General features: G+C 44.0%; 1 protein-coding gene and 1 non-coding gene across 2 annotated transcripts; both read right to left on the reverse strand.

The window, feature by feature from the left end:
* Positions 1-5,170: 5,170 nt before the first annotated feature.
* On the reverse strand, positions 5,171-17,408 carry SPO11 (SPO11 initiator of meiotic double stranded breaks). Its single transcript, XM_047069305.1, is given in 14 exon segments — positions 5,171-5,290; positions 5,791-5,902; positions 8,086-8,162; positions 9,100-9,137; positions 9,452-9,551; positions 10,999-11,108; positions 11,436-11,472; positions 12,179-12,265; positions 12,817-12,925; positions 13,148-13,214; positions 13,632-13,720; positions 14,993-15,106; positions 17,277-17,302; positions 17,304-17,408. Coding segments are annotated over 14 exon segments (1,191 nt in total).
* A 3,095-nt stretch (positions 17,409-20,503) lies between these two features.
* Positions 20,504-20,637, reverse strand: LOC124504520 (U4 spliceosomal RNA). The gene has a single exon (XR_006960476.1). It is a non-coding gene; the product is annotated as a U4 spliceosomal RNA (small nuclear RNA).
* Between the last annotated feature and the right edge of the window lie 4,889 nt (positions 20,638-25,526).

Genomic DNA, 25,526 nt, shown 5'->3' on the forward strand with positions numbered 1-25,526 from the left:
CCTCTCGCGAGACGATGACGCATGCGCAGAAGCGTTATTGACGCCGAGAAGCAGTCCCCGTGCCAGCAACATGCGGATTGGTCGTAAGTTGGTGTGGCCCGCCTGCAAGTTGCCAAGCAACCGTTTTAATAAATTCGCCGCTGCCGCTCCCGCCCACGGAGGATAGTTAGTATTTTCTCTCGAGAATTAAATGTCTAGCAGAATTCTGATTGCCGCCAATTCAAGTCCAAGGCCATCCTCGGAGAAGCTGATGGAATGCTGCCTCGGGCTGCGGTGAAGTCCGCCAGCCTGGGGCCCTGCCCTGGCCTCCTGTCTGCCGTCCGGGGCTCTTGGGGCCTCAGTTTCCTTTTGTAAAATTGGCATAACGATGCCTGACTTCAGGAAAGTTCTTAATTGGGATCGAGTGAAGTAACACACATGAAAGACTTTTGCGAAGTGTAAGATTCCATGAGAATGCTAAGGGGTTGTTAGGACACACACACGGACGCGTGCCAACTCCAAAGATTTCAGCTGGTGGCTGAATTTCTGAAGGAAAAGAAGAGAGAGGGATCTCCTGACTCTGTGGGACATACACTGAACCTTCTCCTTTGCTATTCAGTGTGGTCTGCGAACCAGGAGCCTTAATATCTGCAGGGGACTTTCAGACCCACAAGACCTTTTTATAAAATGCAGATCGAGAAGGTCCAGGGGGTGCTGAGCAAATTCCCAGCTGAGCTGGCCGCACCGAGTCTAGATGAGGTATTTGGAGTCATTTGGGGTACCTTTTGTAAAGTTGTGCTGCCTGGGCCTCCCTCTCAGAGATTTCTGATTTAGTTGATCTGTGGTGGCACAGGGGGTTAATAGTTTTTATAAGCTTCCCAAGTGATCCTAAGGAGCAGACAAGATTGAGAACCTCTAGTCTAGATCGTGATAATAAGAGCTCTTTATCTCCTATAATTTCCAGAGCAGCCCTATAAAGTAAGTACTGTAATCCCATTTTATAGAAAGGAAAGTGAGGCTGAGCGAAGCAACCTCCTTGTCAAGACATCATACAGCCGTTAAGCAGCAGAGCCAGTGAAGCCTGTCTGGTACCGAAGCCCCCCAGCATAATCTTGGAATCATCTCTGACAAGTACTCCCTCCTCAAGGACACCTCTCCTCATTCTTTCCCAAATGGATCATCTCATACCATCGCTTCTTGAGGACTGCTTCATATTCTGCCTCATAAAACGGCAGGCATTTGCCTCGTCTTGCTTGCTAGACTTTAAACTGTGTCTTACTCCCGTGCGTATCCTTTGCAGCACCGAGCTCTCAGTGTCTTACACACAGCTGGCGTGAAATCAGCGTTTGTTGAATTGTATTTCCCACACCTGAGGAATACTCCAGAAACCTCTATCACGATACAGAGTCTTGCACAATCCTGGTGCTTCATCATATTTTTAAAACGATCTTTCTGCTGTTTCGGGGGAACTAATTGACAAGCTGCTTTTGCATCGACCACCCGGGGAAGAATAAAAGCATGTGCACGCAAATGGAGCAACAGCGAACATTCCTTGACTTTTCTAAAGTGTCATTCCAACAGTTTACGGGAATTATCTCATTTAGTCCTCACAATGAGACTACGGGGATATTATTCTTGTTATCTCCAATTCGCCGTTGACAAAACCAAGGCCAGCCACACAAGAAGCGAGTAGAAGGGGGAGCTGAGATGCAAGCCGCGTGCCCCCCAAATCCGACTCTGCAGATGGCAGATAGCAGCAAATCACTGCCACTAGCAGTGGCATCTTTTCCACTGGCAACAAGAAGGGGGATCAACACAATCTAAAAGCAGGGATAGAATTATCGAGCCATAAAGTATAGGCAAAACATCATTAAAAATGAAACAATTAAAATTAAATTTCAGCTATGGCTATCATTCACATTGGTAAACACTTGCGCGGTTATTACACAAAACAGGCTTTATGAAGGACCACACAGTTTAGATTACATTTCTAGGTGAATACAAACTAAACAGGCTTATGATTTTAGTATCAATTCCTTTTCATTTAAGGTGACCTTTAATTTTGAAATTTAATTATGAATTTTTTTTCATGTTTGTTTATGTTTGAGAGGGAGCGCGCACGCGCAGGCAGGAGAGGGGCAGAGAGAGAGGGAGACCCAGAATCCGAAGCGGGCTCCAGGCTCCGAACTGTCAGCACAGAGCCCGACGGGGGGCTCGAACTCAAGAACCGCAAGATCCTGACCTGAGTTGAAGTTGGACGCTTGACCGGCTGAGCCACCCAGGCGCCCCTGATTATAAAGTTCTAATGTGTTGTTTAAGGTTTTGTAAACAGCTCGGTTGCCAAGAAGCACAAAGTGCAGCTTCACAAGGAATCGGAAGCATCCAGAGCTGATGACACAGAATGAATTTTTGTCAAGTAGTACTCAGCCTCACACAGGAATCTTCGTGGTTTCCTCAACTTCTTTTGTCGCGTCTCAGACTCTTCTGCTCCATTCCTTCAAACGCGGACTTGAAGATATTTTAAAGAAACATCCATCCAAAAGAGTGGAAGGATCTGAGAGAACAGTGGAGTTCCTGCCAGCAGAGGACGCCCTTGGCTCGTGTTTACAGGACTGTTCCCCCGGGGTAACAGATTTTACCGGTGCACAAAAGTCCAAACAGAGGTAATGTTTCTCGATACTTTACTGCAAAAACATTCTGTTGCAAATAGCTTTTAGTGCACATGTACATGTGGTTTAGCTTTGAGAGCAACCGTTCTTTTCGGCACCAATACACAGGTGTCTACATCCAACAGTTCAACTGAGATGCTCTCATTAAAGGAAGGAAGTCATAGATGGAAATCCCAGAATGATTTTGCTTATTCTGCAGAAACTGCAATATTCTCTCCTCCCATTTTCTTTTCCCAAATAACTGAAAATTATTTTAAGTAAATTTCCAATTATAAACTTGAAATGACTGTAATTGTCTAAACTGAATGTATCTGCAAGCCCCTTTCAAATTTATTTTCCAACTTTTTTAAAGTTTACTTATTTTGAGAGAGAGAGAGCATGCATGTGCAGGGAAAGGGCAGAGGGAAAGGCAGAGAGAGAGAGAGAGAGAGAGAGAGAGAGAGCGAGAATCGCAAGCAGGCTCCGCACTGTCGGCGTGGAGCCCGACATGGGGCTCCACCTCACAAACCGCAAGATCACGACCTGAGCCGACATCAAGAGTTGTCCACTTAATCGACTGAGCCACCCAGGCGCCCCTATTTTCAAACTTTAATTAGACTACTGTAGATGTTTCATTCCTTGATAGTCTATCTGAACAAATCCAGACATCGTGCAGCTTGACCATGTATTTCTAGGTTAGTAATGTTCTCCTTTACACGACATGTCAAAGTTCAGCGATATGAGATGTAAAGGAAGGAAGTAGGGTATAAATTCAAAGCAAAATTTGTGATTTATAAAAACGTCTTTACAATTTGCGATAGTCTCACAGAATATTCTCAAAATGCAATACCTGGTTCTGAGGCGACCAGGGAAAATCACGTAATTTTTGGCATTACAGGCTTGGCATCAGGAGGACCTGACTTGGCCCCCAGCCAACAAGAACTGTGGACCCTCTCCGAGCAGTGTGCACTCTTGTGCTCCACACGTGGAGGCCTTCACATGTACTGGTGTCGTGATGAGAGCAGGAGCCTCGCAGCCAGACTCGGGCGTTAGGTCCCAGCTCTGCTGCTTAGTAGTTGTGTGACTTTGGGAAAAGCTATGAGCATCTCTGTACCTTTGTTCTCTTATCTGTAAAGTGGGGCTGATAAAAGTCCCTAGCTCATAGAGTTTCTGTGAAGATGACGTTAATGTTCAAAAGCACCTAGAAAAATACCTGGTGCGTCAGTGCTATACAAGTACTTAATTTTATTATATTACCTCATTTCATATGTACCAGAACCTCTTGAGTAGGGCCAGCTTCGTGGGTGTGCAGTCACGCAGGCCCCAAGGGCGCTTTAATTCCCTGCTGCTGATAACTTTTGAACGAGGACCCTACAATTACATTTTGCCCGGGGCCCCGCATATTCGGTAGCTGGTCCTACTCTTGAGGTAAACAGTGTCGCTGTCCCCTCTCTGCCATGTCCTGGCTATGTGTCCCGGGAGAAGCAACATCCCCCGTGTTCTCACCTGTAAACTACAGATGTAATTAACTACAGACCTGACGGGGCTCTTGGAAGCCTTAAGTAAGATCACGTGTAAGCAGTGATCGGCACCATGTAAGTTCTCAGAAATGGTATCTACTACAATCATCGATAAAACATCATCACTTGATAAAATCACCAACATTTCTGTTCTCCTACAAATCTATAGTCTTGCTTATAATTACAAGCAGTTCTTCAATACAGGGAAAAGCTTGCTGAAAGTAGAGAATAAAGTCATAAAACCCAACTCTGGAAAAATTAAGATAGGGTTAGGAGGGGAGAAGATCAAATCTTTACTGTCACAGAAAGAGCTTATTAAAATTCGAGGCTTCTGCAAATCTTGAACATGTCCTATGTTTCATAAACACGGACTACAGGAGAAGTCAGGGGACTTGATTTGGGGTGAGAACGGATAAAGCCCTGGAGAAATTTTCAAACAAATTATTACTAATAAGAGGCATACTCAGAAACGAAATTAAGTGCTTCGGTCTGCATCAACCCAAATATTTATTCATAATAAATTTTACCACTTTCACAAGTGAATGAATGGGCTATAGCCCCTACACCAGGAAGGAAAAAGAAGAAACAAAACAAAACAAAAAGCAGCTAAAAAGGAAATGCCGGACACTGTGATTCATTTGCAACCTCTCAAATCTAGGTTATTATTTGTTTTGATACTGAAAAGATACTTTGTGCCCTAACATTAGTCGTACCGTAGAAAGTAAATAAGGTATCTCTGTAGACCTTGATGACATGTACACATTTTTTTTCAAGTAAAATTTAAAAGTCAAAATAACTTCTATTTCTTTTATAATTTACTTTAGAACATAAGATAGAACTCAATCTCTACAGAGAAGGCCAAAACAAAGACTTCTAGAGAAAACTGTTTTGACAAAAAATATAACTAACGTAAAATTATTTTACCTCTACAGAGTTAAGAATATACATTCTTTCCACAACAGTATCTACTACTGAAAACTAATGAAAAGCCTCTTGGAATCACAAGGTATATTCTGATACGTTTTATATCCATCCTCCAAATTTTAATTTGTTAGGTAAGTACACTCTGGAAAGGTAATCTGATGAAAGGAAGGTCAAAGCTTGAATTTCTGCCTTCATTTTAGAGTCTGCCATTATTTCCATCTGCCAATAAAAGTAAAGTACAGCCGTAACAGGGTCCCGTGTGACACTTCTGTTGACTCAAACTAGTAAGTCTAGACTTGTTTTATTCTCCAAAACCGTGGGCAATAGCTTTCGAATCAGCCAGAATATTCCAGAGCTGTCACAGCAAAAAATGTCAGAAGAATACCCAGTATGGCTGTGTGTGATAACTAGGAATGGTCTGGGGTCTTTCTGATTTCTTTCTCTTCTTCCCCCACGTCCCCATAAGCTATGGTAAAGCCACAGACAATGGGTATATAACTATGATGAGGATAAATAGATCAGCTCCATCCAGCTGATCTTATCTATTGGCATTCCTAATTCAGTGTTTCAACAACCATTTACCGCCACACAACACCTACGCTAGCGTTGGTAATATAAAATTTCAAGGAGGATATTTTCAAAATATTATGTGAATAGCCACTATGGAAGTTAAAGGCAATAAAACATACAACACTTGAACTTTAGAAAAAAAAACCTACTTCTTTTCTCCAAAATGGTTGGCAAGTAACATAAGGTCTTTTCAGGACACTGTCCAGTTTCATCTGGTCCCGTTTTGTCAGTGGAATTAAAGAATCTCTAGGTATATTTAATCTGGAAAAATATATGAAAAAAATCAGCAAAAACAAAGTGTTCCTATAACTTGAAGAACACATATTTGTTTGCATTTATTATACTATTTCAAGAAACTCTAAAATAACAGAGAAGCAAGTTATTTTAAATTCGGAATTTGAGGGATCTGGCATGTCCTAGACCAGCAAGTATTCGGGTTCACAGTGGAAGTCTGCTCTAAATTGTTTTTCTTCACATCACACTCACACGACAGTGAGAAGAAGAACACAGACACTGGTTACAGACCCTAACGCCAACAGCGCTCACATCAAGCGTGTGGACATCAGTGTGGCTCCCAGAGCACTACGGCCTTGAAGCAGGGAGCTATTTAATGTGTGTGGCCAGCAGCAAGATTCACTGTGGGATCTTAGGCTCCACTGAGCGCTTCATTCTTTGCCATTCATCGAGAATTTTCTGGGCCAAGGAAGTTAGTCTACCACTCACTTCTTTTCACATGTGTGCACACACACACGCGCGCGCATCTAGTTTTAAATTTTCGAGAAGTAGGTTGTAATTTTTTTTCTCGGTGTGTGTTTTAAAAACATAACATGAGGAGTTCAGGATTTATGGTATAGACTAACTTTTGAAGTGACAAATCCTGGATTTCCCAGAAGAGCTCCAGTTTCAAACAGTCGTTTTCAATGTCCCCACAATTATGATCATTTGCCAGTGGCAGCTCCCGGATAGGGTGACAATTTGATTAGAAAGGGGGGCCTAGAGGATTTCCCATGAAGCTGTTTACATAGCTATCACATTTTTCCCCTTACTTCGTTGTACATTTATTTGGAGTGGCTTTGAGGGCACTGATGGAATTTAGGAGACGCAGCTACGGTTTCTGCAAGGCCTTCACCTTAGTAATTATCAGATCATTTGTCCCGAATTCGTTCGGAAAGCTTTTCATACAGGCAGATCACCCCGAAGGGATTTTGACCATACACGTACACCAAACTGAACAAAACTTTGAGTCACTGGAGCGTAACTATTCAAAAATCAAAAACTGAATGTTTTATGCCCTCATTTTTGAAGAAGTGGCAATCACCCAAAACCTGTTCGTGTTCCAAACTTAGGAAATAAGGAGCAGTTACCAAGGTTTGCTCACTGCTTAAAGAAATCCGATAAACATGTTCTCAAGTTCATTCATGCCGGCCAATTAAAACAATAAAATATTTTTAAATATCACATTAAGCAGAGATGAATAAAAGTGATGATGTCCTATGCTGAGGGACAGGCGGGCTCTTCCTCTCCAGGGAAAACAATTAACCTATCCAGAGGGCAGTCAACGTCTTAAAAATGTGCATACCCTTTGACCCAGCAATTCTGGGAATTCAGCCTTCGGGAGTAAGGGACTAATTAAAGATGTGGGCAGAGATTCAGTTACAGCAGGGTCCATCAAAGCACTATTTATCAGATTATTTGGAAACCACCCAAATGTCTGACTATGAGGCACTGGCTGAATAAACACTGGTACATCCAGAATTGGAACTCAGTAATGGAGGACATTAAAATGAGGTCACGGAACTGTATTTATTGATACGGAAAAGTGATTTCATTGTGTTGTTGTGTGAAAAGAGCAGATTACAAAATAACAGGGTATGATCCCATTTTTGTGAAAAAGTGATGGCTATGTACAGAGAGCAATAATAACGTACAAGGGTGAATAATAACGTACAGATGAACGAACACCGTTCATCTGTAGGTGATTTTTATCTTGTTACATAATGACATTTTTCCTATAGTGAACATGTTATGTTCAACTCGCCAAAATTGAGGCTCCCAAACTTTAAGTAATCTTAAAATGAGATTTTCTTATGAAATTAAAAAATTTACATCTATGGTAAAATGGATTCAGGTGCAACCAATGATGTTGTCAATTATTACCATTTAACTACATGCGATGTCTTATACTTTCTGAGTATAAAAATGCCACAAAATCTCTTAACCATAAAGGTAAAACAAAAAATATGTTCCAGCTGAGAGTTCAATTAACCAAATTCACTGAAGTTTTAGAAATTGAAACAGACATGGTGACTTTAACTCCTGATTCTCTAATCCTGAGTCACAGCGAACAACATAAAGACGACACACGAAGAGCTTTTTAGGCTCGTTGTTACATATTATGATGAGTCATCATTTCAAACACCCTGATTTTACTAAAACCATCTAACCGTTTAATATCAGAAGGGAGGAGACCAAGCCATCTAATAGCTGGAACTGTGAGATTATGGGCTTCAAAAGACATCGCCTAAAATAAAGAACAAAAGTACATTGGGTGAGGCTAAAATGCAGAAAGCTGGCATACTTGTTTGTGTAGCCTAATTTTTTACACATTAAGAAAGACGAGTACTAAAGACTTCACATGTCCCGAGCCTATGGAACTAAGGAAATCACCAAGAGTTTTGCTAAACTGGGCTTTCAGTGAAGGTTTTAAAACTGCTCTAGTATTTCCACATTGCTTTTATATAAAGTGAAACCATAAATAACCTCTCTGACCTGCATTTATTGTTGTTTGTGGTTCTATATTTTAACATCTTGCTTCACTATCCCTTTTATCTCAATATGTAGGTCATATACGTCAGGGATACTCCACATGCATACCAGTGGTTCCCAAACTTTATCATGCAACAGAATCACTTGGGGCCCAACCCTAGACATTCCAATTCAGGAGGCCTGGATGGGGACTGAGATACGCATTTCTAGCAAGTTCCCCGGTAATGCTAACACTGCTTGTCTGGGACCGTACATTGAGAACCACTGATATATGGTAGCTGGGGACTCCGGGGGTGGAATTTGGGGATGTTTTCATTTTACCATCTGGTGGGAGTGAAGGGAATGGGCAACGTCAGAATTCAAGGCTGTATATAACTCCCAGAGTTTATTTGGCAATGAGACGTTGTTGTTACGGTGAGGCCCACAGTCACTAGAACAGGCTGGGAGAGCGGGAGATAATAATGCCTCTTGCCCACAGCTAATCCCATTCTGTCATCTGTGGTCACGTTTGGCATGCCAGAAGCTGGAATCACAGCCACTGAAACAGAATGGCCTCAGACTAGGAGAGTAGCTCCCCTGTACATTTTGGGGGTCCTCAGCTAACAAGGGGCCAATACGTGGATACAACAATCACTCTGATGACTATGAACTACCTCAACAGTAGGAGAGGAAAAATACTTCTCTCTACTCACCATAGATCCATACTTATAGATGCACATTATTTCTATGCCTGTTAAAAGAAAGTTACCTTTACAATTAGTTTCTTTGTATATTGCAGGTTAGATCATCATCAACGCTATATGTAACATCTGTAATTCTTATTTTCACAGATACTACCAATAAAAAACTTACAGTTTGGCTTGCTATGGCAAAAATAGCAAGAAATTGCCTCACGTGATTAGAGTCATTAATTTTACTCTAATAACCATATTCTTTTACAATAATCTACGGAAGTGTTCTAAGAGCAGAAGAGCACAACTATGAATATTGTAAACAGGATTTAGTTAAGACAACTGCTTCCAATCATCCCCAACGATAAGTCACCATGTGGGTCGGCGTCCACAAGAGTGAAAACAGGAATGTGAAACGTATCCCACAGCTTCTTGACTAAAAGTCTCGTGTTCAGATCAGGTACCCCCTTTCCCTAAAAGATTGAAATGACGCAACTTTAGTTCCAGCAGAAGAAAATGACAAAATCTTTTCCTTATTTTATTAATGATTTAAAAGTTAAAAAGTTAGAGTACTTTAAATTTCAGGTGGAAGACTGGTGTAGACTGTGAAAAAAATGCAGTCTACACAACAGAGGGAAAAAGGCCCACGTACGTTCCTAACTATGACTCTACTATCCCAGTCCTGGGAAATAATCCTAAGGCAACATTTCGGCAGAAACAGGAATAATAACAAGTCGGACACATATAAAGATGTTCACTGCGGTCTTATTCAAGATGACAAAAACTACCGCGAGTAGCCAAAACAGGTAACAACAGGGACACGGGGAGGCAGCGCTGCACACACCTCACGCTACCTTAGTCCAGCAGGTGTCATGGATTACGCCAGTTTTGGTTTTTTTTTAAGTTGACTCATTTTTGAGAGAGAGAGAGAGAGAAAGTGAGCAGGGGAGAGTCAGAGAGAGAGAGAGAGAGAGAGAGAGAGAGAGAGACAGACAGAGAGAATCCCAAGCAGGCTCTGCAGTGTCAGCACAGAGCCCTACACAGGGCTCGAACCCATGAACCCCGAGATCATGACCTGAGCTTAACTCAAGGGTTGAACACTCAACTGACTGAGCCACCCGGGGGGCCCTGATTCTACCAGTTTCATCAACTTCTCCCACACTACCCTGTAGCAGGAAGCTTACCACCCTCTGCTAACTGATGCCTGTGGCCACCTGTGTGTCATCTCAACGTATACTTCTGCGTTCTCAGTCGTTTGGGGCGCATATATATATGTGTGCATATATATGTATATAGAATTAGGCTCCCTTTGATGGAATTAATGCAATTACATGATATGCAAACCCACGGGAGGCAGAACAGAGCAGCTCTTGTGCGTTCAGTCCTCTCTTCCCCGAAGCCCCAGTGTTACCATATCACAGTTGACGCCAGCGGTGGTAGGGGAACGGCGAGTAGGTGACTGAGAGCCTGTGTAAACTCGCTGTGATATTGGAAAATCACTGGTATTTAAGAACTGGGAGCACCACCTTGATTTTAGTCAGATTTGAGGATGCTTAAATAAACACACTGGGGTGCACCTGGGTGGCTCAGGTCCCCATCTCATGGTTGGTGCATTCCAGCCCCACGTGGGGCTCTGGGCTGACAGCTCGGAGCCTGGAGCCTGCTTCGGAGTCTGTGTCTCCCTCTCTCTCTGCCCCTCCCCCACTCATGCTCTGTCTCTCTCAGAAATAAACATTGAAAAAATCTTTTAAAAAATGAAAAAAAAATAAACACCTTGGAAATTTTTACTCTACAACCATAAAAGATACACCATATTGCTGACAGAACATTGAGCAAGCCGCACAGATGTTATAAACCCCTCTGGCCAGTCCCCAAAGTAGCGTGCTAGCCTTGGAATTGAGGTCAAGGTAGGTAACATACCGTAACCATAATGCACGGAGACATCCTGTTGCAAAAGTTGTCATCCAGGAGTCGCTGAAAGGTCGCATCTTTTTCCACAATTAACAGAAATTTTGCATCTGTAATTATATCTGTGACATTAAGGCTGATAATTTGAAGGCAGGAGTATTGCAATTTAATCAACTTAATAATGATGCCACATAAATCCATTCAAAAGCAGCTATAGATACAGTATTTTCCTTTTTACCCTCAACTATATAGGCCTATTCACACATTTAGATATCTGTCTCTCCTACTAGTTGGGGATCTCCTAAAAGAATCGTAAAGCAGAAACCATGTGTGTTCATCTTGACCACGATAGGGTCTAGCTTGATGGTTACACATTATGAAGGCTTGGTCTATCGAATGAATGAATGAATGCTCTATGAGCTTAACTAGTTTCCCCACTCAAAGGATACTTCGAATACCTTGAATATTAGATGGCACGGCAACAGCCTAAATAACAAAACAAGATAGCTTTTATTTTAAATAAAAAGCAAGTATAACCACATTCAAAAAATTTATCACAGAAGCCCTACATTTTCATTTTCCTCTGGATATACCAGGCATCAGAGGTTTACTCCTCAGAAAAGAAACAGTAGGAAACAGATATACTCCTCAGTAAGAAAACAGACACGCCACTCAAACTACTTCCTTGCAGGTGAGAATCTCTTGGAAGCTTTGTGGAGATCTGGCTTAGGCAGCAGAAAGGGATGAAATTTAAGGCCTCCTTCTCTTAGAGCGCATGAGTGTCGTCTTGTGTGTTTCTAGACTGCTGTGCATGCTAGTGCTGTGGGCTTTCTAGGTGCCCAAGCCTAACAAATAGTTTAGCATTAAAGGTATCAATTTCAGAACCAGAAAACTGTGTAAAGATTACATAAAGAATCATGCTAAGATAGCCAAGCTACGTTCTACCTGAAAACAAAGGTATATTTTTTTTGAAAGAAAGCGTATCTTTGTTTATTTCACTATGACATTGGACAATTGGCGTATTCTGAAACTATGTAATGTGCAGGCCCAGAAAGCATATGGCTACTCACCATTCAGTTTTATTTGAAAATCTTAAACTCCAAACTACATAAGAAAGCAGGAAATAAAGCACATTTCAAAAACAAAGGATCTGCAAGGGAGTTAAAGCATGTGAAAACATCAATATGCTTACTGTTGTACCACAGGTACAGTGCACTTTGGTTCCGTCTTCCTCGATATACCTTAAGTTGCCAGCAATTAAACCTTTTGACGTGGATGACTGAAAAAATAATAGCCATACTTGAACACTTTTTCACTAACATATTTTATACTGCTAAGTCAATCCTCATGCTCACCCACCTGACTACATGTGTTTTAGCTCTGATTGGAATTTAAGACGTGAAGGAGAAAATACATAAGGTGTTTAGGCATAAAAAATATTTAGTAATTCACCTGTTTTGGTCCATTCATCCAAGGAAATATATTGAGAGTCGATCATTTAAATTCATAGTGAGAAAAATATAGTACCAAATAATATCAGAAAAAGGCACAGATTACATTTATTTTTCTATTATAATTTTACACAAACTTTTATTTTTTTAAGTTTATTTACTTATTTTGAGAGGGGGAGGGACAGCGAGAGAGGGAGAGAGAGAATCCCAAACAGGTTCCATGCTGTCAGCACAGAGCCTGACATGGGGCTCGATCCCACAAACAGTGAGATCATGACCTGAGCTGATACCAAGAGCTGGACGCTTAACCAACTGAACCACCCAGTGCCCCGCAAATCTTCTATTTAAAAAAAAAAGTTTTGTATTTAATGGTACTTACTATATGTAGACTCATCCTCGGCACTTTTAACATACAAGAAATGTCATTGATAATATTGTCCACAACCGTCTGGTTACCAAAAAGTTGGCTGTCAGTATAATATATGTCTCTATGAAAATTAAATATATATTTTTAATTAGCCATGTTCTCTTTGGAGTATTGGAGTATTATTTGCAGGAAGCCTTAATTGGATGAAACACAACATATAAAGAAAGTAATTTTTTACCCACAGTAGACTGTGGCTCTTATGTACCATTTCAAAACATAATAGGAGTTAATCTAAACTAACTCTCACATTGTGTCTTAGCAATTTACCAAAACAAGTATTTACCTTTTGGTTGCGTGAGTGTTGCTCTGTACCAATTTATAAATTATGGACAATATTTTAAGAATGAGAGCTGCAAGATAAGATGCAACAAACAAGTTACTCATCATTTCTCTTATTAATTCAAAACATACTGCTATCAAAGATTTCAACTGCCCCCTGTCACTATCCATGACATTAAAAAAACTGTCATTCCAAAATAGAAGTATTGAATACAGAATAATAATTTCCTGAAGGATCAGATAAAATGAATTGCTCTCTGAACAGCAAAACCAAGAGAACACTTTTTCACTGATTCATGTACCTTGTAAATCTATTTGGAAATTATAATCTATTTCCATGGTTATTGGCAATGCTAGCTTCGGTAACTCTACTTCAGGTGTAAGGGTGGTCTATGAAAGAACAACTAAAATTATTCAACTAGGAACAACTGAAACCCAGAAAACAACCAAACTTATTTATGACTAAAAGCTAAGAAAGATTAATTTACCAAAATTTTTAACTGATTTTGGTGAATCACTTTTGATTTTTCTCCTGGTACAATGAGGGACCATCTGAAGACCCACAGAATCTTCAAACCTGTCATTTTGTTGAAAGGTAATAAAATAAAAAAAAAATTAACTTCTAATCACCAAACAATATACACTTAGTGTCCTCTTCGCACATAATCTAAATCTTTATTTCTTCTCAGCAGAAGCTTTAGGACAACTTCATTTATAACCTTAGAGAATTCCAGGTGTTAATTAGGTAATTAGCTTTGCGACACACAGGGGTACTAAAATAAAGTGTTTAAAATACGTGAATTAAGTACCTTAAGTATAATGTGTGTATTTCTTTCCTGGGAAGACATCAACTGTATGTAAACTGTTTTCAAATATTTCACAATTTTATTAGCATTTTTGCTTATTTTGCCCATTTAATAATTTTGCTCAATTTAACAAGTTTTGAAATATTGTATTCCTGATTTATCTCCAAAGTTACACTAAATGAAATGACAATTTGTGTTAGGTGGTTACACTGAACTGCCAGGCCTGTCCTAAAGGTGGCAGAAGGGCACCAGGCAAATAGGCCAGGTCTCCGCTGCTTCTGGACTCGATGAAACCTCTCTTGCAAAATGATGTAGAATGTGATTCAGAAGTTTACAGTTTGTATTAATTAATGACTGTAAACGAGCATTTAGTGAGTAAGGGGACCCCAAATTACTTTTATTCTGTTTCTGTAACCCTTATGAGAGCTACCACAGTGCTTTCTGCTATTTAGATTCTACAGGCTGAGCCCCTGGAAAAAAAAAACAAGCTATGTGAGTAGGTCAGAAGGCTTTGACAAAATTGTTTGCTCATTTTAACCTCTCGGACACATGACTTAGCAGGGGGGAGATCAACCAGGAGGAAGAGCCTCTGAAGTGTGCTCTATGTTCCAGATACATTTATTTTCATTTCAGTATCAGGATTGGTTGTAGCTCCCCTGAGCAAGCAGTTCACTTTTACAGTATTTTTTGCAGAATCCCCCTGGTGGTGTTTCCCCGCTTTGAGTGCTAGAAAAGCTTAGATCCAAGTTTGGAGCCTATTTTTAGCAGGACTGAAAGACTTCATCATATGCGTTTTGACTTCTAGCCTCTTTTGGTGCTTCCTTCATGGTTCCTAGCATTGTTTCCCTTTGCCTTACCTTCCACTCTACTTCTGGTTTAAATGACCTGCCTACGACGTACGTGTTTTTGTAAGCACCCTTAAATCCTTCCAGGAAGGGTAAACGCGGTAAAAAGAATGAAATCGGACTAGAACTCTAACTCGAATAAATTAAAATAATGACATAGATAACTGTATTTAAAAATTAAAAAGGCAACATGCCCACTTTATATTTTCCCAGCTTGATCTGTTGTCTATTGTGAACACGGGAGCTTTATTTCTTGCCAGGCTGGTGATGACGTCTTGAATAACACTTTCTATAGATGCAAGAACCTCAGAACTGAAACAAGAAACACATTATGATTCAATCTTAATTCTAAATTAGGCCTTTTACAACATGTACCATTCCCCCAGATCAACACTAAAGTAAGTTCTTGTCTCCTTGATTGTTTTTTAAGACTAGGTAATTTCCCCTCTATACCGCTCTCTCCCGCTTTTGACATCAGCATTGCATTAAAACAACTGTATGGATAGCGGTTACTTACAGAGAAATTTCATTTGCTTGTAATTTTACTTCCCAAATAGTTACAACTGAACTAAAATCTCCCTTTTAGACAGTGTTAATGACTAGACAATAGAATTTATAAATATATTTTACATCTCGTCATATTAACCTACTTAAATCCAAACTTGTTGGCTTGAAATACTGCTGATAACTGTTTTAATTAAAAATGATGGAATATTGGCTTTGAGTTGAATTTCTTCCCCAAAAAATGCAATGCAAAAACATTCCAAAAGCAATATTTGTTGTAGCACATCGCCCTGATTGATCTCATGCCTTAAATCTGCCCTTTTGAATTTTAGTGATAGAAAGAGAAAAAAGTTTAATCACTACCATGAAAAGACTTGGCAAAACCATTACACCACTTTACAGCAAAATATTAAGACTTAGCCCAGTTTTCTGTGAGCTGACTTTTAATTTCACAAGCCATCAGCTTCAAAAAATGTCGTTCAGTTATAAATACCATTAGCGTGCTGCCTAAGAAGGGAGATCAAATTAAATGTAGAAAATGGGCAAAATGTAGAATGTTCTAGTTTCCACAGAAACTTCAGAGCTTGCTTTGAAAATGCACAAATCAGAAAGTAAGTTTCAAAAGAATCAGTATTTTCTAACATGGGGAGAGAAAAACGGACTCACACATCTCATTCATCTTTCCAGTTTGGGGAAAAATAAAAGTTGCAAGATTAACACTGTGACAAACCTGAAAATACAATTAGATTACTTTACATCGGAACCGTAAACACGGGACTTCCGTGCCCCCTTCCCCTCACCCTCATCACTTCTCTCCCAAACTAGTTTCATAAAAATTGGTTTGCTTGTAGGTATTCCACTTTTGTTGTTGTTCGTTTTGTTTTGTTCTGTTTTTCTTTTGGTAGTCGGTTTAGTCTTAAAAATACGCCGGTAATTTGTTTAGGCTGAAAAACTTTCCGGAGGGGGGCCTGGACGGCTCAGTGGGTTAAGACTCTGACTCTTGATTTCGGCTGGGGTGGTAACCTCATGCTTCATGGGATCTACCCGTGCGGTGGGATCTGCGTTGCCAGCATCGAGCCTGCTCGGGACTCTCTCTCCCTCTCTCTCTGCCCCTCCCCCTCCTCTCAAAACAAGTAAACATCGAAAAACAAAAACAAAACAAACTTTGCCAATAAACCAGAAAAGCCGACCTAGGAAAAGAACAACAGAGCATTTTAGGCAAAAACGATCCAGAACATAGTCTCTATAGTTCATTCCAAGTTGAGTAGCTGGAGACGCTCCGTAATGATTTCATCAACACCTCACGCTAACCAACTAAGCCAAGCCGCCAACTGCTTTGATTTTCATTGAGGCGCGAACATCCCTTCCACTTCCAAGTTAAGTAAATCCTTGTCGTAGCGTAAACACCTTCTCGTTCACTTTGCTAAAACCCCCTAATTGAGCGGCAACTCCCAACATTCATGTTCCCTTTCTCTTCCCCACCCCCACCCCCACCTCCACCCCCACAATCCTGAAAGCTTTTTAGGTTAAAATGCTCTCAAAAAAAAAAAAAAAAATTTTTTTTTTTTTCCTAACAAAGACAAAGCCAAAGTTTAGGTCAGCCTAAACTCCTCGAATACAGAGAATCTTAGGAAACCTGCGAGCCTAGCTGTGGGGACGCTCCTGGAACATTCTAGATGGCGAACATTCTAGAAAACAAGGGGGGAGGGGCTCTGTCACGAGCCTTTTTGAGTTCAAAATGAGAGCTGAGAGCCGAGGAGATGGAGCGCTGCCGAAGGACTTGTGTCAGGGTTCATGAGTGGCCTGTGAAAGAGGTCGTCCTGCGGCCTCAACACCTCAGCATCTCAAGGGAGAAGGGAAGGGGCACCAGCCACGTCCCTCCGGAGCGCCTCACGCCCCCACCCCGGGGCGACTGGGGACCCCCGCGGACCCCGCTGCTAACCGCCCGGCCTGCGCGCCCCGCAAGGAGCCCTTCTACCTCGAGGCCAGGCGCGTCCCCCCCGTCCGCGGGCTCCCCACCGCCTCTCCTCAGGGCGGCCAGCAGCGAAGCCCTGTGTTGGTCCAAAACCTCGAAGAACGAGGCCTCAGGCCCCACCGGCGCAAAGGCCATGGCGGCCGACGGCGACAGGAAGCGCCAAGCGCAGGAACCCCACCGGCGCCCGCGACAGCCCTCCCAAGTGCTTGCTGCGCATGCTCCCTGGCGGCGCGTGCCCTTGGTTGGCTTTCTGGCTGGGACTGCGCATGCGCACTGCCCAGGCAGGCGTGTAACGACTCTCGCATGCGCATAACGACTCTCACCGAGTTGAATTCGCAGGCGAGCAGGGCTCGATCGGGTGCGGTCTCACCTCGGGAGGCAAAGTGATGGGCCCGGTAGGGACCCGTGTTTGGACTGTTGGACCCGGTTTTCCTTGAAATGGATTTATGGGTTATTTGGGGGGAGGGTGGTATCTAGGGAAAATCGTACCAGCAGTTTTCATTAAAAGAAATAGTTCTGGTGATCCACCTGTACACCAGATGCAGTGCTAGGCACTGGGTTCAGCTGTGATCAGGGCAAACAAATCTCCTGGCCTTACTAACATTCATAGAGCAGCCTCTTTCTTAATTCTCCTAACCATCCCAGGAGGTTCCTGATGTGGTCATGGCGCTTTAGCAGGCGAGGAGGGAGTGAGGTTCACAGCTCAGTCGGGCTATGGTAACATCCCAGCTCGATCACTTGCAAGGATCGCCAGGTTTAGCAAATTGAAATACAGGACGCTCCGTTAAATCTGAATTTCAGATAAACAACAAATACTTTTTTTTTTTTTTTTTTAAAGGATAACTACGTCCTATGCCATCTTTGGGACATACTCTTACTAAAAGTTTTCCGACATCCAGTATTTCATCTAGCAATCCTCACATTGGACCACACCCTTGCCTGGCAGATTGGAGATTGGTGAGTTGTGTCTCCCCCCCCCCCATCCCCCCACCCTCTCTTGAAACCTTTGAGCAGAAGGACTCTTGATTCAGGGGGAATGGTGCCTTTGAGAGAGAGGACAATGGGGAGAGACCCTAAAGCAAGGTAGGTCCCAGGCCTCTGGGGGCCTGGTCCTACATGGATGGGAGCCTGAGGGCTTTGCCACGGAAGAGCCACCTGACCGCAGGCCCGCTCCAGAAAACACTTTATTCCCTCACTTGCTGGGTATTTGATAGTTTTGAAACTAAAACTGCTTTGCTGTCAGAAATGACAATGAACCCCCTCTGTTCATAATGGGCACTGAACTGAGGGCCTTTGTTATTCTTATTATCACAAATACTTCCTTACTGCCTGCCCTGAGCTAGGAATTGTCGGGGACTGAGGACACTGCTGTGAGCAAGGCAGGCAGAGTCCTTGCCCTTTGGGAGCTCACCATCTAAGGAGAGGATAAATAAGTGAATGTTGAGTAATCAAGTTGGCAGGGTGCGTTGAAATCAACAACGCTAAGAGGTAAAAATCATTACCCCCATTTCACTGAGGAAGAAACCGAGGTTTGGGGAGCCAGCAGTTTGTGCAAGATTGCACTCTGGTATGTAACAGGGGTGAGAGCGAAATCGTGACCCCGAATTCAAGCTTTTTATCATGGGGACAGGAGGCACCACTACAGGTCTGGCTGGGGAATGTGTAGTGTAATTTGTAGAGGCTTCTCTGGTGATAGAATTACCCCTCTGGCCTCAGTTTTCTCCACTTTGAGATGAGGGCGGTGCCACAGGTGGGCTCTAATTTATCATCCCCAAACGAGGAAGAAACAAAAGGCCTTTGAAGGGAGAGGGAAAGTCAGTGACACCAGCTAGGCTTGTCTGCTGGGAAGTGCCTCTCTCCTGGGACTAGAACCATCTGTCCAGCTGTCTCTGGCTCTCGTGAGGACAGGCCGTTCTGTATCACAGAGCGCTAGGCTCAGCCAGGAGCCGGCGGCCTCACCAGATCTATGAAAAGTCCTGAGCTGGGCAGGGGCACGGGGAGGGGAGGGGATTGACACGGAGAAGGGAACAACCCATAATAAACTTGGCATTCCTGCAGGGGGAAACCACAAGGGGCAGACTTGAAAGGCCTCGCTGCGTTCCCACCGCGGCAGACCAAAGCGGGAGGCCTTAGCTGTCTTTGCAGGAGACTTTCAGGTATCCAGCCTGCACTCGGGCGACTTGCCCTGTGCCCACCACCTCCACATCAAAGTCACCTAGCCCAGCCTCGGGGCCCTGCGAGGAAACCAGAAGAACAGATTCCGCCCCTAGCAACGGATCGCAAATGAAACCGGGCAAATGCCCTTTGTGCTTTGCGGGGCAGTCTTGGTATGGGGTTCTGCCTACCTGCTGGCCAGCTGTGCTCGGCACAGGGACAGAGAAGGGTCACAAAGCTGCACTCAAGCTGCTCTTGGATACACCCTACTGGTGGGCCTTTCCTCCGAACCCAGCCTGACATCCGGAAGCTTGTCTGAGGGCCAGAACCCCCGAGTGGGCTGGAAAGGAGCATTATTTAAGTTAGGCACAATGATTGTAGGGAAGGATGGGGAGGCCTTTCTAGCAAAGTGGACAGGAGACGATGCCCCACTTGTTACGTTTAAGCAAGGTGGCTTCTTCAGCAGCTGTAAGTGGACTTTAACATCATATAGAGTGTTGAGGGAAAAAAAAGTAAATTCCACAATAATGTCTTTATTTGGGGGGCTTTATCAGGTGTTTTTATTTTATATGTATGGGTTTTTTTTGCTTTTAAAAAAATTATAAGAAGGATATATGCTTTTCATAAAATGTTTACATAATTCAGAAATTACAAAATGAGAAGGGTTTTCTTTTTTTATTATTTTTTATTTTTTTTATTAAATTTTTTTTTTCAACGTTTATTTATTTTTGGGACAGAGAGAGACAGAGCATGAACGGGGGAGGGGCAGAGAGAGAGGGAGACACAGAATGGGAAACAGGCTCCAGGCTCTGAGCCATCCGCCCAGAGCCCGACGCGGGGCTCGAGCTCGCGGCCCGCGAGATCGTGACCTGGCTGAAGTCGGCCGCTTAACCGACTGCGCCACCCAGGCGCCCCCAATTTTTTTTTTTTTTAACGTTTATTTATTTTTGAGACAGAGACAGAGCATGAACGGGGGAGGGTCAGAGAGAGAGAGGGAGGCACAGAATCTGAAACAAGCTCCAGGCTCTGAGCTGTCAGCACAGAGCCTGACGCGGGGCTCGAACTCACGAACCGTGAGATCATGACCTGAGCCGAAGTCGGACACTTAACCGACTGAGCCACCCAGGCATTCCTGAGAATGGTTTTCAATTAGCAATCATTGCGCCTCGGATAAACATCGTTGGCTACAATACTGCCCCCGCGCAGAGCCTGAAGGTGTGAGATGAAAGTGAAAGGAAGCCCCTCTCCCAGCATCTACTCACTGCCGTACCTTCATTTGTCCTACTCCGCACTCTGCCCTCCTCCAGACCCTGGAAGGATTCCTTCTCGCCCCGGGGCCTTTGCACATGCTCTCTAGCAGTTTGGAATGTTTTGTCTTCTTTCTCTCCTACTCTCCGCCCTCCCTCCCCTAAAGCCAGCTTTGCTAATTCTCCTGTATCCTTCAGATCTCCGTCTAGATCTCCCTGGACCACCCCCAAGTCTTGACCCTTGGTGCCCTCTGTCTCCACATGCCTGCATTCCTCTACCCTGTCAACCCCAGGGACTGAGCTCATCCGGTACCCCACAGTCCCACTGTGCCTGGCACACAGAAGGCACTCCGCAGTATTTGTGGAGCGAATGAATGAATGACCCCTTGCGGGATTCTGTCTGTTATCTGCTTGTAGTATTTCTGTACATCTTTCTGCACATGCCCACATAAGCATCGTTTTTTATATGAATAAGACCCTACATTCTCCTGGGATTCTGCCACCGGCCATAATAATAACTGCGGTTTGCTGATGCTCAGACCCTGAGCCGAACTCCATGCACGAAATCTCATTTACTGCCTTTCATTGTATGGGGAGAAAGTCAAGGCTCAAAGAAGTACAATCCGAACTCCTGGCTTCACAGAGAGGCATCTGGCAAAGCTCTGATCCGACGAGAACAGTGTCTGTGCTGTGAGCTACTATATGCTATTGCCTCAAAGTCAAGGTAATTTGGTGCTGATGAACGGATCCGTTCATTTTTCGTAGGCAGGGTGATTCTAGAACAGGATATATGATGTCAAGCCGATCAATACAAGGAAGATGATGCAAATAAGATCAGCAAAATATTCGTGAGCATGTGGGTTATTTTACTGATGAAGGCCTCGAAGTTGTTTGTTTGAGAAAGAGAGTATGCTGTAATATGTACCCCCAGGGACCCAGCATGAGCTCCTGTGACTCTGGCCAAACCTTTCCATCTACGTCCACCCCCTTCCCAACCCTCCCTCCAGATTCTTTGGAAGCAAATCCTAGGCATCGTATTATTTCATCTTAAGTATTTGAATGCGCATCTCTAAAAAATAACGACTCTTGGGGCGCCTGGGTGGCGCAGTCGGTTAAGCGTCCGACTTCAGCCAGGTCACGATCTCGCGGTCCGGGAGTTCGAGCCCCATGTCGGGCTCTGGGCTGATGGCTCGGAGCCTGGAGCTTGTTTCCGATTCTGTGTCTCCCTCTCTCTCTGCCCTTCCCCCGTTCATGCTCTGTCTCTCTCTGTCCCAAAAATAAATAAACGTTGAAAAAAAAAATTAAAAAAAAAAAATAAGGACTCTTTTAAAAATAACTAGAATCCTGGGGTGACTGGGTGGCTCAGTTGGTTAAGCATCTGACTTCTGCTCAGGTCACGGTTTCATGGTTCGTGTGTTCGAGCCCCGCGTCGGGCTCTGTGGTGACAGCTCGGAGCCTGGAGCTGCTTCGGATTCTGTGTCTCCTCTCTCTGGCCCTCCCCCGCTCAAGTGCACTGGCTCTCTCCCTCTCTCTCTCTTTCTCTCTCTGTCTCAAAAATAATAAATAAACATTTAAAAACTAAAAAAAAAAAATCATAATCCCATTTTCATACCAAAAAGAACATATTTTACAATCATCCTTTAATACTTCCTAATATTCTGTCACTGCTAAAATGTCCCCAGTTACTCCACGAATTGTTTTTATAGTTTCTTCTCATCAAGGTGCAGATAAGGCCCATCCCTTCATGGCCGTTGGCTGATACAGCTCTTAAATTTCCTTAATTCTACACCTTCCCCCCCCCCCCCTTTTCCTTCTTTGCCATTTATTTGTTGAAGATACCGAGTCATTTGTCCCAGAGAGTTTCACACAATTAATAGTTTGTGGATCGCACCCCTGTGGTGTCATTTAACATGTTTTTCTGTCCCTGGTATTTCCTGTAAGTTGGAAATTAGATTTAGGGGCTTGACTGGTCTTGCTTGGACCTTCCTTTCCCCCTTCCTTCCTCCCTTCCTTCCTTCCTCCCTCCCTCCCTCCCTCCCTCCCTCCCTCCTTCCTTCCTTCCTTCCTTCCTTCCTTCCTTCCTTCCTTCCTTCCTTCCTTCCTTCCTTCTTCCTTCCTTCCCTGTACATATCATAGGTAGTTTGAAATGTGTATATTTCACTATATTTCACTCCACTATAACCTCCTAGGCCCTCTATGGCTGGAGCTTCCAGGTTGAGAAGCTCAGAGCTGGCCTGAGCCTCTCATTAACAGAAGGAGAAGCCCAGCCCAGGAGGCAAAGTCACACTCAGCAAAGACCCTGCCGGGTTCAGAATCCCTCCACAGAAGACCAACCCAGAGGAGGAGATCCGGGGAGCGATTTTGCAGCCACAGTTTCCCTCCACTTCATGGAAGCGTCCTATGGATTTGCAGAGAAGGCTCTGCAACCTGGCTCCCTCCTGGCTTGCCAGCTCGCAGAGTGGCTTCTGGCCACGGCCCAGCCTGACTCATCCTCTCTGCTTTTTATTTCTTTCTGCCTCACACCCCAACTGGGCTGCTAATCACTCCCCTCCACCCACTAGTGTGTGTGTGTGTGTGTGTGTGTGTGTGTGTGTGTGTGTGTGTGAATTGCTGTAGCCATGGCCTAGAGACACCCCACCGCAACTGTTTCCCAGCCCTCCTCCAGCCTCTAGTCTCTGCTTCATTTGAAAAATCAGTTGACACTAAACAGCGCCTTGCTTTGATTTAAGGAGACTTAAAAACAATTTTAAAGTAGTTCTCATCGTCCCTCTCTGCCACTCCTTTTTCTTCTTTTATTGTTTGTGTTTCATTCTAAAGCCCTCTTGGCAACTGGTTTTGACAGAAAGAGAGCTTTTACCAAAGACCAGAAGGCACGTTCAGTGCCCAACACCAAAGTGATAAAACTCCTAAGGTGTTTTCTCCTCCAGCTCCCTCTTTACTACGCCCAAGTCCATACCAGAGGGCTTCCGGATTTACATATTGACCTGGCTCATCACACACACACACGCAGACAAGCGCCTCCCTGGTGCCCAGGGCCCCTCTTGACACGAAGATTACAAAGAGGAAGATCCCTGGGGCACCTGGGTGGCTCAGCCGGTCGGGCGTCCAAGTCCGACTTCAGCTCAGGTCATGATCTCACGGTTCGTGAGTTCGAGCCCCGAGTCAGGCCCTGTGCTGACAGCTCAGAGCCTGGAGCCTGCTTGGGATTCTGCGTCTCCCTCTCTCTCTGCCCCTCCCCTGCTCACGCTCGGTCTCCCTCTCTCAAAAATAAATAAACATTTAAGAAAATTAAAAAAAGAAAAAAAGCACGATCACAAGTGCCATGCACGTGTCGCTGGTATTTTGGTGGGGAAGACAGATCATGAAGAGAAAAACGAACACACGACATCGAGTCAATAATGCTGTGTTGCCTGGAAAAGAAATGCCAGTGTTTGGACGGGAAAGAGTGAAGACGTGAACACAGAGAAGCTGAATACTAAGGAAGGGCCAGCCGCAGGCTGGGGGAGCAGTACACGCCAAGCCCCTCAGGTCAGATGGGATCAGAGAGCAAGGCAGTGTTGGTGGAGGGTGAGAAGGACAGGAAGGTGGTGGGGAGGAGGGGCCGAGGGCCAGACCATCAGAGGCCTGTCCGCCAGCAGGAGGAGTTGGGACTTTGCTATAAGGCAATGATTCCAACTGGGGCAATTTGCTTCCACGGGACATTTGGCAACGTTGGGAGGTGTTTTTGGCTGTCACAACCTGGGGGGGGGGAGGTGGGGGGGTGGCTACTGGCGTATGGTAGGAAGAGGGTGGCGTTAAACATCCTGCAGGGCACAGGGCAGCCCCCACAGCAGAGAATGACCCTGTCCCTGATGTTAATAGTGCCAAGGCTGAGAAAGCCTGCTGGAAAGGCAGGCGGAGGTCATCAGAGGGTTTAGAGCAAGGGAATGACATAAACTGAATCAAGAAGGGAGGATGGATCCCGGGGAGTGAGGGTGGAGGCAGCCAGGCCGGGGATAGGAATTGCATCTGTGCAGGCGAGAGGTTCTCCTGGACCGGGACGCTGTCCTCCAAGGTGGAGAGAAGGCACAGGCTTGGGGATGCCTTTCAATCAAAGAAAGCCACGGTCACACATGTTTTGGAAATGCTGCATACTCCACCAAGATAGCAGTCTGGCGTGAATCCCACAGCGAGATTGGTTGGGTTCAGACCTTGGCCTTGCCACCTGCCCAGGCTGTGTGATCTTGAGTAAGTGTCTCAACCTCTCTGTGCTTCAGTTTTTTCCACTTCTATTTTTTTTTTTAATTCTTTTTTTCAACGTTTATTTATTTTTGGGACAGAGAGAGACAGAGCATGAACGGGGGAGGGGCAGAGAGAGAGGGAGACACAGAATCGGAAACAGGCTCCAGGCTCTGAGCCATCAGCCCAGAGCCCGACGCGGGGCTCGAACTCACGGACCGCGAGATCGTGACCTGGCTGAAGTCGGACGCTTAACCGACTGCGCCACCCAGGCGCCCCTTTATCCACTTCTAAAATAAGAATAAGAATAGTACCTACCTCCCAGGGTAGATTGTTAGTATGCGGGTTGATTTGTTAGTATGTGTAAATGAGTTCGTATACGCCTGGCACATCGTGGACACTCGACAGACTTTACCTGTTATTCGAGCGCATCCCCGTTAAGGGTGCCACCACGTGTGTCCACAAATGCAAGGCTGAGCATAAAAATCTTACTGAAGCTGTATAACCCGCGTTTGCCAAACTTCCGTTTTTCGTGCCTCTTCCTCAGCGACACGCAGAAAACCAGAAATCCATAGAACATTTTAAAATCTGTAGAAACTTTAAAAAACAGCTATCCCGAGATGTAAGTCACCCG

This window comes from Lynx rufus, unplaced genomic scaffold, assembly GCF_022079265.1.
Source record: "Lynx rufus isolate CCGP_SWC_20201006 ecotype Redwood Valley unplaced genomic scaffold, mLynRuf1.p SCAF_8, whole genome shotgun sequence".
Classification (NCBI taxonomy): domain Eukaryota; kingdom Metazoa; phylum Chordata; class Mammalia; order Carnivora; family Felidae; genus Lynx; species Lynx rufus.